The sequence below is a fragment of the Culex pipiens genome, chromosome 2 (genome assembly GCF_016801865.2).
Source record: "Culex pipiens pallens isolate TS chromosome 2, TS_CPP_V2, whole genome shotgun sequence".
NCBI classification, from domain to species: domain Eukaryota; kingdom Metazoa; phylum Arthropoda; class Insecta; order Diptera; family Culicidae; genus Culex; species Culex pipiens.
In genome coordinates this window covers 165283417-165299042 of record NC_068938.1, presented here as the reverse complement: position 1 = coordinate 165299042, position 15626 = coordinate 165283417, and the positions used below count along the sequence as shown (strand labels likewise).

The following is a 15626-nucleotide window of genomic DNA, read 5'->3' as shown; positions in this document are numbered from 1 at the left end:
CTATATGACTCTGCGGTAGCAAAATTTCGAATCAAAAATATTTTTTTTCCAAAAATTGAAAAAAAATGAAATTTTAAAATTTTAAAATGCAGACAAAAATACAAAAAAAAAAAATTAAAAAATAACTTAGAATATTAAAAAAAATCCATGAATATTAAAAAATTGAAAAATAAAAGTAAATTAAATCTTAAAATTGCAACATTAAAAAAATAAAAAAATCTGTAAGGCCGTTGCAAATAATTTTCAAAGTTTTAAATTTTTTTTTCAAAAATCTTCAAAATTTTAATGAAAATAGAAGTCAAATCAACTTATAACAAACTCTAATGCATTTTTCTGCATTAATAATCATATTTAGCATGTTTGTGCTTGTTTAAAAATGTTTTGAATTTTTAAAAATTTTATTTTTCGCAAAAAATATAATTTTCCTCAATACTTAGATGTTTTGAAAACTAATAATTGCAAAACAACCGGGCAGATATAAAATGTATTTTACGCACTTTTTTCATTCAAATATCAATACCTTGGCTTGTTATTTCAATTTTTATATTTTTTATTTTTTAAGTTTAAAATGGATTTTTAAATATTTTTTTTTAAATAACCTCGCGGGACTTTTTGACAGAAAAGGTCCTACTTGACAGCTCTTTCCAAGAGGACCATAGTTGATCTATCGAAAAGATGTTGTCTTGTCATTTTTTTGCATTGAAATAACAAAAAGTTATCAGAAATGGTTTTAAGCGTGTTTTAATCGTTGTACATAAATTATATTTTTTATATAAAAAATTACTTAGAGCTTAAGGACCCTATTCAAAACTTGGAAAATTCAGAAAATCAACAATGTAAATACTCAATAATGCTACAAGATTATTTTTTTTAAAAAGAAATCATTATTTCAAATTAAAAAAGTTGATTGAACAATGATTTTTTCTAAGAAAGAATTCAAAAATAAATAAAAATTTAAGTATTTATAAATTTTAGAGCCGTCTGCGCAGTAACGGTCCTTTTCGGAAGCTAATAACTTTTCAGCGAAAAATATGGTGTCTTCTGGAAAGTAGTTCTAAATATAATGAAGGTCCTACATCTGAGAATTGATAGAGATTTGACGTCTGTGCACCCTCCACAGGTAAAAAAACTGAAACAGTTGCTTTTCTCCATACATTTTGACGGTGAAAGTGCGGAGAATGTAACATTTTTTAAAAGAATTAAATGATCGAGGAATCGGTCAATATTGCACACTTTGCACCAAATTCTCCACCCTTGCAAATCATAACTGCACACCAAATATTTGCACACTTGAAATCCTACCCCTTCTCCCCCCCGCTCGCCTAGAGTGGTGCGTGTCTCGACTGAGCTTTGTTGCTTTCGACCACTTTAGATCAGTTTCATACTAGGGTGTATGTCTTAGATAGTTTTTTTCTGCTGTAGTTTGAGGTGTGCACTTTGTTGGAGAGCTTTTAACAACTTACACGATTGTCTAAAAATCTCTGAAATCCGCAATATCTTCCAAAAATAAACAAATGAGTTACATTTCGTTAGCGTGTAAATGTTCAGTCCCAACTACATCTGAATTACTTCGTTTTCGCTGTAATCGTTTCAACTTGAGTACCCCTCACTTCGTGCGAGCGAACGTTTTGTTTACAAAACAATCCCCTAATCTGTCAAATACGCAACTTCTAAGAGGAAGAGGTGCCAATGAGCTTCTTGTTTTTCTTTTCCACCTCTTTTTTTTGACAACATTGTGCCCTATCAAACATTTCGACGGGGTAGTGCGAAGAGGGATACCGAGTTGCCAGAAAGTGTCATTCTGTTGCATCCTACTGCTTGTAGCGCACGCGTTTGTTTTGATTGGAGTGTGTGGTTTTGATTTTCAGTTTTTTTTTGTATTTTTAACATGAAGTGTATGGTTGTTGGGTGTGGGAGGACACAAGGGCTGGTCAGCTGAGGAAGCAGTTCCGGCGAGAGCGCCAGCCAAAAATCATCGGATCTTCGCCAGTTTCCAGAATGGTAAGTGCGTGGGTGACGAAAACCGTTCCGGGTTCTGAATACAGAAGACATTTTGCTGAAGATTTTGTTTTTTGATTTTGTTTTTTTTCTAGCGATGGTCGCACAGGAAGACTGCGTGGAAACACGCGCGGCATTTCCAAAGGAGGATGCGCTTTGGAACTTCCAAGTTGGAAGTAATCAAACAGGTCGTCGATCAGGAGTTAAACTATTACATCTTCCGGCAGCTGAGGGCCAAGAAGATAATCCCGAAAAAGGAGACTGCTAGCTGGTGCATACTCGGGTGCATCCGACTATGAGCTGATTGCTTAAAATAATAAAAATTTAAAACTGAAAAACCCCAAGCTTTTTTCCTTATTTAACTTTAGTACTAAATGTTCATTACTCTTCATAAAAAAAATTTACTTTTTACTCAAAAGTCGATACTTTTACTGTAACAGTAGTTTTCCAACGAAAAAGTACTGTGGCAATAAAAGTAGGTGTACTTTTGATCCAAACATTTTATACTTTCTACTGAAATTCTCCAATACGTAGTTTTATCTCAACCCACGAAGCTTTTGGCCCAACAGTAGTTTTTCTTTGTGTGTACGAGTTTTGGCAATATGGGTATCAAAATTCATGGTTTTTGATACTGGACATGAAAATTGCCATTGCCTTTCGGTAATGAATCTGATTTCCAGAATAAAATCGCACGTGAAGCAGAGGTACTTCCGAACATCTTCCACTGCGGTAAATTCAAAAAAACCCTGGTGGGAAGATTCATCCGCCTACGATTGAAGACATATCATCCACGAAAATCGAGAAAAATGAAGTTTGACAGCAGGAGTATGTATGTTTGATCTTCGTTTGAGTTGACTGATTTTGTTGTTATCACTTTTTTATTTCAAACGGTTTTTGCTACTGATTAAACATGAATTAAAACATTACTTGAAATAAAACTTTCATTTAATTATTTGAAACATAAAATTCTACCCATTATGACAACACTGCCAAACGCGATGGATGATGCCCTGTTGTAGTTTTTTGTCTACGGTGTCGACTGAGCATCTGTCAAATTTCGCTGGTTCCTGAGCTGGTTTCAAAACAGTTAGCGAGTCGGCATCTCTTCCTCTTAGCGCAACTTTATTGATGATTTTAGAAGCCGTTTTTGAATTTTGTGCAATAACCAAATTTATTTTTTAGAAAATGAGCACTTTTGACAGTGATTGCGCCTTCATGAATCTGGAGGAAATCTGCCGCAGTTGCATGTCCAAAAAGCAGAAAATGCGACCCCTGTTTGGTTCCAGCCTGGACTCGATGCTGATGACCGTGGCGAATGTCAAGGTAGAAATTAAGGGTTGTTTCGGCTGGGCTGCTAGGTGGCAGCCTTACCCCGAGACTAGGTATTTGCATCCTTTGGTTAGGCGGCATACCCAAGTAATCATCAACTCAGAAAAACAAAAGAACAAATTCAGGACGAATAAATTGGCACCAGATCAGGCGATGTTAAAGGAAAACGATTGGAAACTCGGTCGTTTGAACGTGGCCCGGTAATGGAGAGCGATCCCATCGCCAACACCTCTTTCAGGTACCACATCTACTACAGCGACGCCGAAAAGGCGATGTATGGAGTCGTTTTCGTAGTGATTGGGGATCAAAAGAACGGAGCCATCAAGTGGAAGGTGGTGAATGACCGGATCTGCGTGTTGAGAATAAAGGGCACATTCTTCAACCACAGCCTGATCAAAACCTACACACATGGCGTCACCCAAATGGTTTATGGTGTACTCAAATCGATCACGTTTTGATGGATGATCGACACTCTTCGGCGGCCCAAGATCGAGTATCCTGGAAATCTTCTATTAATTCAGCGTTGGGCCGATAGACCTGTGGCTGAGAAAGTAAAGTAAGTATTGCCAAAATTCTCTCGTAGGTTTCCCCAAACGATGGCTTCCCGGCGCAGATGTGCGTCCAGTGCGTGCTGCAGGTCAGCCGTGCGTTCACCTTCAAACAGCAGTGCGAAAAGGCGGACGTCACCATCCGGGAACATTTGGCCGCCCAAAATGCGAACCAGGAAAAGGACGAACCGGAGCCAGAGCTGCAACTCATCACGCTGCATCCGGACAGTCCCGGGTTGGAGTATCGAATCAACGGAAATGCCGGCAACGAGTGCGTGCTGATTCTGCGAAGTATTAAGATTCCTCCGGTGGAGGCGGTTCAGCAGCTGCCGGAAGTTGTTCCGGTGGAAGAGCCGAAAACTTTTATTGTGGCGAATGTTGAGTCGTTTTTGCAAAGCGATGAACAACAGGTGGGTGAAGAAATGCAGGACCAATCGAGAGAAATAGTCGATGGCGGAAAGGTTATTGATTTTGAAGTTAATCGAGACGATCTATCCTGTAATCTGGGACAGGAATTGCTGGAAGATGACTGTTACGGTGAGGAATAATCAGGTTTATAAATTCTATTGTTTCAATATTATTTTCTTTTAGTTGAAGAAATTGAGGAGCCTTTTGAGCAGAATCAAAAAGACGTAATTCTTGAAAACGAAAAAACAGTGCAACTGTCGAGCTCAGAAGATCCAACGTCGGATGCGCGCTTTGAGTGCAATGTGTGCAAAAAGAAATTCTCCAACTCCAGTAAGCTGAGGGTAAGTCAAGGACTGCTGGCCAAACTCGCTATAGTAATAAGTCGCGTTTTGATTGATTTCCAGCGCCACTCGCGGACTCATCTGCTCCACAAACCACACGTTTGCAACATCTGCGGAATGAGCTTCGCGGAAAGCTCGAACCTCACCAAGCACAGACGCAAGCATACCGGCGAACTTCGCAATGTCGTAGGGAAACCAAACCTTTGCCCTGTATGCGGAAAACGGTTCAAGTGGACCACTTCGCTGTCGAAGCACATGAAACACCACACGAAACGTAAGGTTTATTGGTGTTCGTTCCCAGGCTGTGGAAAATACTACGTCGAACAGCGTTCTCTAGACATTCACAGTTATTCGCACGAAGATAAGAAACCCTTCTCCTGTCAGTACTGCAGCAAAGGATTTACGCAAAAGTGTAATCTAGAAAAGCACGAACGCGTCCACACCGGCGAGAAACCCTTCCGCTGCAACATCTGCTTCAAAAGCTTCGCCCAGAGCGGTTACCTGATCATCCATCAGCGAATCCACAGCCACGAACGGCCCTACAGCTGCCAGGAGTGCGGCAAGCAGTTTGCGGCTTCCAACGCCCTAACTGTCCACCTACGGTCGCACAGTGGCGTGCGCAACTACGGCTGTGACGCGTGTGGGAAGCGATTCTCGCGCCAGGAAACGCTCACCATTCACACGGCTCGGAAGCACTCGGGCGGCGAGCGGCCACCGCACGGCTGTGTGCTGTGCGAGGCAAGGTTCGAGAGTGCCGAACAGCTGACGGAACACATGAAGAGCGAGCACGGCGATCGGTTTTACCACATGTGTCCGAGCTGCGGGAAGGTGTACGCGTCGATGCAGAGTTTGAAGGTGAGCGGAAAGCGGGAGGAAATTTGAATTCGTTAGAGCTTAACGAATTGTTTCATTACAGAATCACCAGAAGACTCACCTCAAGGAAGGCGATGAAGGACAGAAGCTGGGTCAGGCCGTTGACGGTGAGCGATCTCGTGAGACTGCAGAGACAAATCTTTCCGGAAATCAAATACTTGAATCTGTTAACTTTACGGAAGAGAACATTGATGTTATTTACGATTAAAATAAATAAAAAGTGCAGGTGGTTGTGTTACTCGTGACCAACAAGACACAGAATATTAAACACAGCTCCTGAACAAAACTTTATTATTTTATTTATAAAATTTCATTTTTAGGTCCAAGTTTGTTACAGGCATACGTGGTGATTATTGCATTCGATCGTAATTTTTCGACTTTTTTTAGTCCTATATCCATTTTAACCAATTTCCATATTTTTTAAAGATGTTTTTTTTTATTTTCAGGATTTTTATTAAATTTGTTCTTCACTTTTTAGAGCTACTAACATTTTTCGATTATCTAAAACAAATCAAAGCTTTTTTTCAATTTCTTCGCAATTCGCAATTTTCAGTGTAAGAACGGGCCTTGACCGATCTTATGCACCAGGTTCCCGACGAACACGCACTGCCCTTACACCTACATCTCACCCTTGCTCTGAGTCAGTACGAGCAACACGCTAGAACACGCTTTGAGTGTTCGTGCCAGGCATGCACACCTTCTTTTCCGGTTACGCATTTTAACTCGGCCGGGGCGGTACATTACGTAGGGTTTGATGTAAGTATTAGCGCCTAACCATTTAAAGAGTGCCTAACAATTTTCATTTAAGAAAAAACTGTTTTATTTTTAGTTTGAATTCAAAAACTAATTGTTATTTACTGTGTATTGTTTTCTCCTGAAATCTTCCCTAATGTTGAGTCGTGTTAATCTGTTGCTATTTCTACTGTCACGGTGTTTTGTTACAATGTTTTGGACCTAAGCATTTTAGAAAAGTTTTTCAAAAGTACAATAGTAATATTTGTGTTAATCCTTTAATCATTCCAAAAATTGAGTAAGGGCTCGAACCTCACTTGTTTTAAAGAAAAGGGTGAAGATTGAAACAATGGACAGTGAAAGAAATATACTATTTGAAGAATCAATAGTAAAAGAAAGATAGTAATTTATGAAGTAGATAAAGAAGTTAACAATAGTTAATAAATAGAGATAACAAACAAGCTTAGATTGTATTAATTGCAATTTATAGGGCAGATGTAACATTATCAAATAGATAAATAAAGATAAACAAAATTGACATCGCTCCCAAATTAAGGGAAAACAGAGAGTGTGTTACAGCAGCATCAATTTGTAAATAGAGTGGAAAAGCGTTGAGAAATAAAAGAATCAAGAAAGTAAAATCGAAAACAAGTTTGGACAAACATTAAAGGGCGATAATAAGCAGAAGGCGTGTTAGAGAATCAGTGAAACAAAATAAACAGAATATGGATTATATGAAAAAAACGGAAAGAATAGAAACCCCGTTCTGCGATGTTCAGGTACATCCACAGCAGTTGACTCAACATACTGCGAATCAAAACAATACCGTCTACAATCACAAATTACTTCCCTGTCTCACATTGTCGCGCCCCTTCCTTTTAGCCGTCTCGACTCTAACCATTGCTGGTCAAAGCTTTACGAGTCGTTTCCACAGGCAGCAAGGTCACACTTTGTCATCATGATGACGAAACCAAGCCAACGTGGAGGTAAGAAAATAGGACACTTGCAAGGAACCAGATACTGTCCTGATCAAGAATGATCTAACAGGACTACGGACGTAGTCAGTGACGCTCCTTCCAGGATGTTCTTCGCCTGAGCGTCAATTGAAGAGGTATCATCAGAAATCATTAGAACATCTCAATTGGTTAAATTTAAAGGGAGTTATTGGCATTTTAGTGAAAAAATAGCATACTTTTCAAACTCAAATAAAAAACTGTTCCATCTAGATATCAACTCGGTTCGTCCTGCAGCTTGTAGGGGACATCTTGGACTACAATCTGAGACTGAGAATGCCTGGTTTTGTAATTGATTTATATTTTAAAGTGTTTTTTGCTTACAATATTTCATCAAAGGTTTAAATAATGATTTTGTGATAGAACTATAATTCAGTAGGAAGATAACAAATAGTTCAGTGTAGTATACATAATTGAATCATTCATTCTGAAATGATTTAAACATTGATTCTGGACTAGGCACAAGTATTGTTTTTAGTGATTAAGGTATCGTTTAGATTTATCCAAACCAATCTTCATATAGAACTAATTAACCTGAAACTATCATTTTTTTTAAATTTTACATTCCGTAGCCCTTTAAATTTGAATATAATCGTAAACCAGCATATAGAAATTAGAAATGTCAAAGAAATTAATTTAAAACAATCAACATTAGAGTCTAGTTGAACGCCAAATGTTCAGTGATCAGATTTTCATCAATTCGAATATTGAAATAAATTTATATAAATTTAAAAAAAAATAGAGGTTTTGTGAAAGCTCTCATTGCTCACATTCCTTTTTGAGTGTTTTGACATTTTAAATCCCTCTAAATTTATGAATCCCTTTAAAAACTCAAGCAACCATGAAAGTTACTTTGTTTGTGCCTGACAGGTAGACATGCAGGTATGTCCAAATTACCCCACAAGCCATGTCCAAATTACCCCCATAGCATGTTCTATCAAAAATTGCAATTTTTGATGATAAAATATTTATACGTACATATCTCAGGCATCGGCCAAGCAACCCCCTTAAGAGGCAGTATTTGTAAATATTGCTCGGTTTGTTCTAGAGGTCGTATCGAGGTGCTCCGATTTGGATGAAACTTTCAGCGTATGTTTGTCTATGCATGAGATGAACTCATGCCAAATATGAGCCCTCTACGACAAAGGGAAGTGGGGTAAAACGGGCTTTGAAGTTTGAGGTAAAAAAAAAAAACATAAAAAATCTTAAAATTGCTCGCATTTCCGTAAAACTTCATCAATTCCAACTCTCTTAGATGCATTCAAAAGGTCTTTTGAAGCACTTCAAAATGTGCCATAGACATCCAGGATTGGTTTGACTTTTTCTCTTAGCTTATGCAAATTACTGTCAAAAATGGATTTTTTTAAAACCTTAATATCTTTTTCCAACAGCCTCCAACACCCATACTCCTATAGGTCAAAATATAGGCAATTTCATGGACTATAAGCCTACGGTATTAACTTTTTGGCCAATCGCAGTTTTTTCATAGTTTTTCGATTTTTCTACAACAAACAATTTACAACGTTGTTTTTACCCTGCTGGCCTCCATAGCGGTACTTTTTGGTCTCAATTTTGTTATATTCGGAATCCTCGGACAATTTCACGTAAATTAGAAATATTGGAATTGTAATTTTGATTTAAAAAATATTTAAATAAAACATGTTTGAAAAAAGAAATAGATTTTATTTACCCTATGATCAATACGTCAAATGCTGTATCAAGTAGGCGAAAACCTGTTTTACCCCTAATCCAACAAATTCGCAATTCGCAATTTTCAGTGTAAGAACGGGCCTTGACCGATCTTATGCACTAGGTTCCCGACGAACACGCACTGCCCTTACACCTACATCTCACCCTTGCTCTGAGTCAGTACGAGCAGCACGCTAGAACACGCTTTGAGTGTTCGTGCCAGGCATGCACACCTTCTTTGCCGGTTACGCATTTTAACTCGGCCGGGGGTGGTACATTACGTAGGGTTTGATGTAAGTATAAGCGCCTAACCATTTATAGTGTGCCTATCAACTTTCATTAAAGCAAAAACTGTTTTATTTTTAGTTTGAATTCAAAAACTTATTGTTATTTACTGTGTATTGTTTTCTCCTGAAATCTTCCCTATTGTTGAGTCTGTTTATCGCGGTGTTTTGTTACAATTTTTGGTCCTAAGCATGTTATAAAAGTTTACCAAAAATACAATAGTAATATTTGTGTTAGTCCTTTAACCATTCCATAAATTGAGTAAGGGCTCAAACCTCACTTGTTTGAAAAAAAAAGGGTGAAGATTGAAAACAATTGACAGTAAGAGAATTTATTTTATAAAATCAAGTATCAATAGTAAGAGAATGATGAGCGTATTTTGAAGAATAAAAATGAGAAGCTAGATGTATTAGATGTAAAATTAGACAAAAGTTAATAAATAGAGATACAAAACAAGCTTAGATTATAGTAATGATAATTTAAAGGACAGATAAAGAATTATTCAAATAAATAAATTCGCAATAAATCAAAAAAAGATTAGGCGAATGATAAATAGACTTGATATAACTAGTACATTAAGGAAAAGTATATTTTAAAGGAAAAAAAAACATAACAAAGTTTGTTACAGCAGTATCAATTGATAGAAAAGAGTGGAGAAGCTTTGAGAGATAAGAGAATCAAAAGTTAGTAAAATTAAAATCAAATGTTGGATATTCAATAGAAGAATCAGTGAAGAATTGGGAATCATAAGAGCAAAATAAAAATAGGAGATAGGTGGTAGCTGAGAATGAAGAGAAGAGAAACCCCGTTGTGCGATGTTTCAGGTACATCCACAGCAGTTGACTCAACATACTGCAAATCAAAACAATACCGTCTACAATCACAAATTACTTCCCTTTCCCACATTGTCACGCCCCTTTCTTTTAGCCGTCTCGACTCTGACCCGCGGTGGTCAAAGGTTTACGATCCGTTTCCACAGGCCACCAGCTCGGTCATCATGAAAACCAAGCCAACGTGGAGGTAAGAAAATAGGACACTCGCAAGGAACCAGAGCTATACTGTTCTGATCAAGATAATTCGGATGATCTAACAGAACTACGGATGTAGTTAGTTACGCTCCTTCCAGGATGTTCCTTACGTGGACGTCAACCGAAGAGCACGCAACAAGGTCAGTGCCATTGCATGCTCTTAGGTATCAATCCTTGGCCTGCAGAATCAAAAGTTAGTAAAATTAAAATCAAATGTTGGATATTAAATAGAAGAATCAATGAAGAATTGGGAATCAGTCCCTGCAAAACCTTATTTCCCAACCCTCAAAAATTATCACTTAAGGCAGTGCCAACCGGCCTATGGAAACTTTTACATATTATACCAACACTATTTAACCTATCCCAACTTTTTTGGTTTGTCCATACTCCTAGGCCATTACTAGTACTAGCCTTATCATTTAAATTGCCGTTTTCACTTTATATCCGAAGAAAAGGTGATTTTTAAAGGGGTGTCCAAATTACCCCAAACTCCCCTACAAACACACAAGCTCAAACCGAACTATCAACCTTTCTTTAAGCAGGACTATCTCAGATATTTTGATGGAAATATTGTCCGAATCTTCCATGCGAACTATCGCTGGATAGGTTTTTATCAGACCTTGCTGATGAGCCAGAAAGAGGATTGTCAAAAGAAAATAGTAATAAAGATGGTTTGTTGAATATGTTTAGAGGGAATCTTGCTATTTTGACCGAATTAATTGACTTTATGAACTTGACTTTTTTTTAACTAGTAATGATTTTTTGAGCAATGTTTTTGTCTAAAATATTTTTAATAATGATAGTTTTGATGATTTTTTTGTGTGTATTTTCTAAACTATTTTTTGTAAAATTTGTGACACGAACAAAATCAGTTAAACTTTTAAAACTAATTCTACTGAGTTTTAATAGAAGTTGGGCTTTCTTTCCATCCTGTTTCCACGTAGAACACAATTTCTCACGCACATTTCTAAGCGATATTCTATTTGCCAACAACGAGGGGGGAACCGTTCCAGTTCCAACAACTCCATCAAGAACTGAACGACAAACATTGATCGTCTCCATTTTGTTTGAATAAACTCAAATAATTAAGAAAAAACCGCAAACCTTTGTTGACTTTTTGTGATTTGAGACTGTAGCCGGAGCAAAAATGTGTTTTCGTGGATTGTAAAAATATACTTGCGTGTATTTCCGGATTGACAAGCAGACATACGCTGGGAGGGAGGCGACGTGGAATGTCTTGTTTTTCCTGTCCGCTCGTCTACGTCGGGTTCAGTCCCTGCTGGAAGTTGAGCTTCTGCTGCTCTTTCTTGATTTCGTCTTGCATTTCCAGCGCCAGCTGCTTGTACTTTTCCGCCTTTTTTTCGTCCCGCGGGATTCCGTCACCCTTGGCGTACATCTGACTGAGGTTGGCACACGCGTACATGTTGCGCAGCTCGCACGCCTTGTACGCAAACTCGAACGCCTTCTGCATGTCCCGCTCGACGACGTACGCACCCTCGGGAAGGGTTGGCAGCGAGGCGGAGGATGCTGGTTTGTCTTTCTGGTGGGCGGACTTTTGCTGGTGCAGTTCCTGCTCTTTCGCTTTGAACTCGTCCTTGACGACGCCGGAGATGTGCATGCCGGACAGGTAGAAGCAGGCGTTTGCGTTGTTCATTTCACAGCTCTTGGTCAGATATTGGAACGCCTTGCCGACGTCTCGTTTCATTTCTTTGGGAATCGATTTGGACACGAGCAGCAGGCCCGAGTGGAGACACGCGTCCGGGTCGTTCAGCTGGCAGCCTTTTTCATAGTACTGGTACGCCTTCACCGGGTCACCTTTGTCCGAGGCACGGCCCTTGCCCAGGAAGCTGTAATTTCCATACTTTAAGCAACTCTTGGCGTAACCGTAATCGTCACAGTTGGACCGGTAAACCTTTCCCGCCTTGTCAAAGTCCTTTTTGATTCCCTCCAGGTAATCGCCCAGCAGGTGGCACACTAAAAAGAACCCCAAACAATCAAAATCCCTTCTCTTCCAAAAGCTGTTGTGTAACAATGCGAAATGTTATTTTGTTTACCGTCAGCTTTTTTCTCCGAGTAACAACCAAACCGGTACTCGATGCCCAGTTTGTCCAGATACTCCTTGACGTCGGACTCGTTTTTCAGGTCGAATGACATCGTTCTCTAGGTGTGATCTATGTGGTCCGTAGTATCCGGATTCCGGCAGAATCGGATCGGGTGATTGTTGTTTTGTTCCACGGTCCGGCCTGCGCGACGATTTCACGAGAATGACAGCTGATTTCTGTCAGAATTGATTTGCTCTGTTCAGCCGTGGTTGCACTGAGCACACTATGCAAAAAGAATACTCATTTAATTTTTATGTTACCCTCACTGTTACTGAAAATCGCACTTTTCATACGATTTTTTCAGTTCGACTACGATTATGACACTTGGGTCCTAAAGCCCTAGGTCAATTTTTATGTACAATGGTATACATAAACCACGCTAAAAAACCAATTCTGATTACTTTTTTTTATTTTAACGCAAAAAAAAAATGACAAGACAACCTTTTTTCGATGGATCATCTTGTCTGTTTGTCTGTGATTTAACCTCAAAATTTTGCACTAAGTTAATTTACGGGTACCACGATATCTCCAGATTGGATGGACCAAATTGGCTAAAATTTTTGATAAAGTCCAAGGAAACGGCCGTCGAAATAGGCGGCAGACCAGATGAGATCATAACAATGTCAAACAATTATTCCTGATGTCAGAGAAGCGATCAAAAATCAAGATTTCAATCCATAATTTTTCCATGAATTGAAAATTTCACACCGATTGGAAACCGCTAGGTCTATCAACGACCATTTCCAATGTACGTGAGAAGATGCCAGAAAATTCAGTTAGCACAGGGTGGCCACCAGATTTGGGTTTTCAATTTCCCGGTTTTTTCCCGGTTTTCTCCCGAGGCCACAAGGAATTTTTCCATAGAGTTTTAAATCGAATTACAATGTTTTTTATAGACTACGTTCAAATGGTATTTTGATACTAACGCATACACAACGTATACAATTGGTTCAATATTTTTATTTCTCAAGAATTGAAAGCATTTTTAAGTACAAAAAGTAAGTAAGTTGTAAACGAAGCCGTTTTTATCAGTTAAAATTTAAACCCCTAATTTCCATGATGCTTGTGATTTTTCATCTCCATGCTCCACAATTTTTCTTAACTTAAAATCAATAATAAATCGTTTTGTATTAAATTTGAGAATTACCTAAATTATTAGCATTTAAAATGTATCAAATGGGTAGAAAAGATTTGCAAAAGACAACAGCATTTATGCAAATGCTCTTCAGTTTTCTTTGAAAAAGCTTTTGTAAGTTCAAAAAGAACGATTCTTCCAAGAATAAGCAATTGGGTCCTAAAATGAAGCTTGGATTGCTGATATTATTTTTTACAGTGATAAAGCTTATTTTTCTGAGTACAATGACCCTTTGTACGACCACAAAGAGTTTAAAATGGATTTTTAAATCAATTTTGAAAAATTATCCTCGCGGTCCTTCTTGACAGAAAAGCTCCTACTTGACAGCTCGTTCCAAGGGGACCATAGTTAATCCATTGAAGAAATGTTGTCTTGTCAATATTTTTTTTGCTTTAAAATGAAAAAAAGTGATTAGAAATGGTTTTCAATCGTGTTTTTTACCGTTGTACATAAAAATTGACATAGGGCTTTAGTACCCAATTTTCTGGAATGTATTTTTTGTATTATAGTACCAAAATAATGTGCATCATCAGTCCATACAAATCTTTATAGACTTTGGCAGCACTGCAGAAAAAGTGGCAATTTTTCAAATAAATCGGTACCTTAAAACATTTTTTGCTGATCGATTAATTATCTTCGGCAAGTTTTTAGGTATTGATGGGATGATTTCTAGGAAAAAAAAATAACTGTCCAAAAAAACCCCACTCTGAGTTGGCCTGTACTTCAACCCCTCGTCGCGAATTCTCGATACATCCTTTGTATGAGCCGTGCCAAATTTATTGCAAATAAGTTATGCACTGACATGAAAAAAAAGAAAAAAATAACGTGTTTGGATGTTTTTAAATTTTCGAGTAACACAAAATGGTAAAAAATCAATTGACCGCGCTGCGATTTTCTGAACAGCACAACAGAAACAGTCAAAATGGAGTTAATCTTTTTTTTACGAAGTTTTTTAACCCGTACAAGCTAAACGTCTGAATGGAAGAATCGAAAAATCTTTAAAACTGCCGTATTTTTGACCTGTTTGACCAAATCCTTGACATCCGGTAGTCAAAAGAACGGGAAAGATCTCTAGTTTTCGATTCCGGGGAGAAATCCAAGTTTGGACCATTTTCACCGGAGTTATTCCGGATCGTAGTGGGGTACCTTTTTGACTGGCCGGCCGCATCCATACAGAAAATTAATTAAAATTGACAAAACTTACTGTAAAAAAACAGAACATGCCCCAAAACATATTTGGATCAATGTTGGACCATCCTAGCAAGTGTGGCAACCGGTTTCGGTTCTGGCCACCCTCGGAACCGGTTCCACGAGTGGGTAAGACTATAACACATTACAAGTCACATTTTGCCTTCGTTGTGTTCGTAAAAATATACAAAAAAAAAAAAAATATTCAGATACAGATCCCAAATAATAAACAGGCCTTGTATGGCCACTATGGCTTGACCCCCGGAACATCCGGAACACGGTTCCAGAGGACCATTTATACGAAACTTGCACATATAGCTTGCGACATGTCAAAAATCATGGTTTTGTATCGTAAAAGTCAACCAACCCACTGAAATAAAGTTTGGACACAATGTGGCCACTATGGCTTGACTCCCGCAACATCCGGAACACGGTTCCAGTGGACCATTTTTTGTAAACTGGCGCATATAACTTGCGACATGTCAAAAATCATGGTTTTGCATCGCCAAATTCAACCAACCCACTGAAATAAAGTTTGGACACAATGTGGCCACTATGGCTTGACTCCCGGAACATCCGGAACACGGTTCCAGTGGACCATTTTTTGTAAACTGGCGCATATAACTTGCGACATGTCAAAAATCATGGTTTTGAATCGTAAAAGTCAACCAACCCACTGAAATAAAGTTTGGACACAATGTGGCCACTATGGCTTGACCCCCGGAACATCCGGAACACGGTTCCAATAGACCATTTTTTGTAAACTGGCACATATGACTTGCGACATGTCAAAAATCATGGTTTTGCATCGCCAAATTCAATCAACACACTCAAATAAAGTTTGGACATAATGTGGCCACTATGGCTTGACTCCCGGAACATCCGGAACACGGTTCCAGTGGACCATTTTTTGTAAACTGGCACATATAACTTGCGACATGTCAAAAATCATGGTTT

General features: G+C 38.4%; 3 protein-coding genes across 3 annotated transcripts in view; 2 read left to right on the top strand and 1 right to left on the bottom strand.

The window, feature by feature from the left end:
* Positions 1 to 15626, top strand: part of LOC120424431 (tyrosine-protein kinase receptor) — a 295519-nt gene that overhangs the window by 128441 nt on the left and 151452 nt on the right. The gene's annotated exons all lie outside the window — the stretch shown is intronic.
* On the top strand, positions 2427 to 6224 carry LOC120424450 (zinc finger protein 391-like). The gene is made up of 5 exons (XM_039588583.2): positions 2427 to 3321; positions 3911 to 4412; positions 4467 to 4624; positions 4688 to 5479; positions 5541 to 6224. The coding sequence occupies exons 1-5, from the start codon at positions 3184 to 3186 to the stop codon at positions 5703 to 5705; spliced, it is 1755 nt and encodes a 584-aa protein (XP_039444517.1). The 5' UTR covers positions 2427 to 3183; the 3' UTR covers positions 5706 to 6224.
* Positions 11205 to 12519, bottom strand: LOC120424449 (cytochrome c oxidase assembly factor 7 homolog). Its single transcript, XM_039588582.2, has 2 exons — positions 12299 to 12519; positions 11205 to 12218 (listed from the first exon to the last, which is right to left on the bottom strand). Exons 1-2 carry the CDS (start codon positions 12396 to 12398, stop codon positions 11503 to 11505), a joined length of 816 nt encoding a protein of 271 aa, XP_039444516.1. The 5' UTR covers positions 12399 to 12519; the 3' UTR covers positions 11205 to 11502.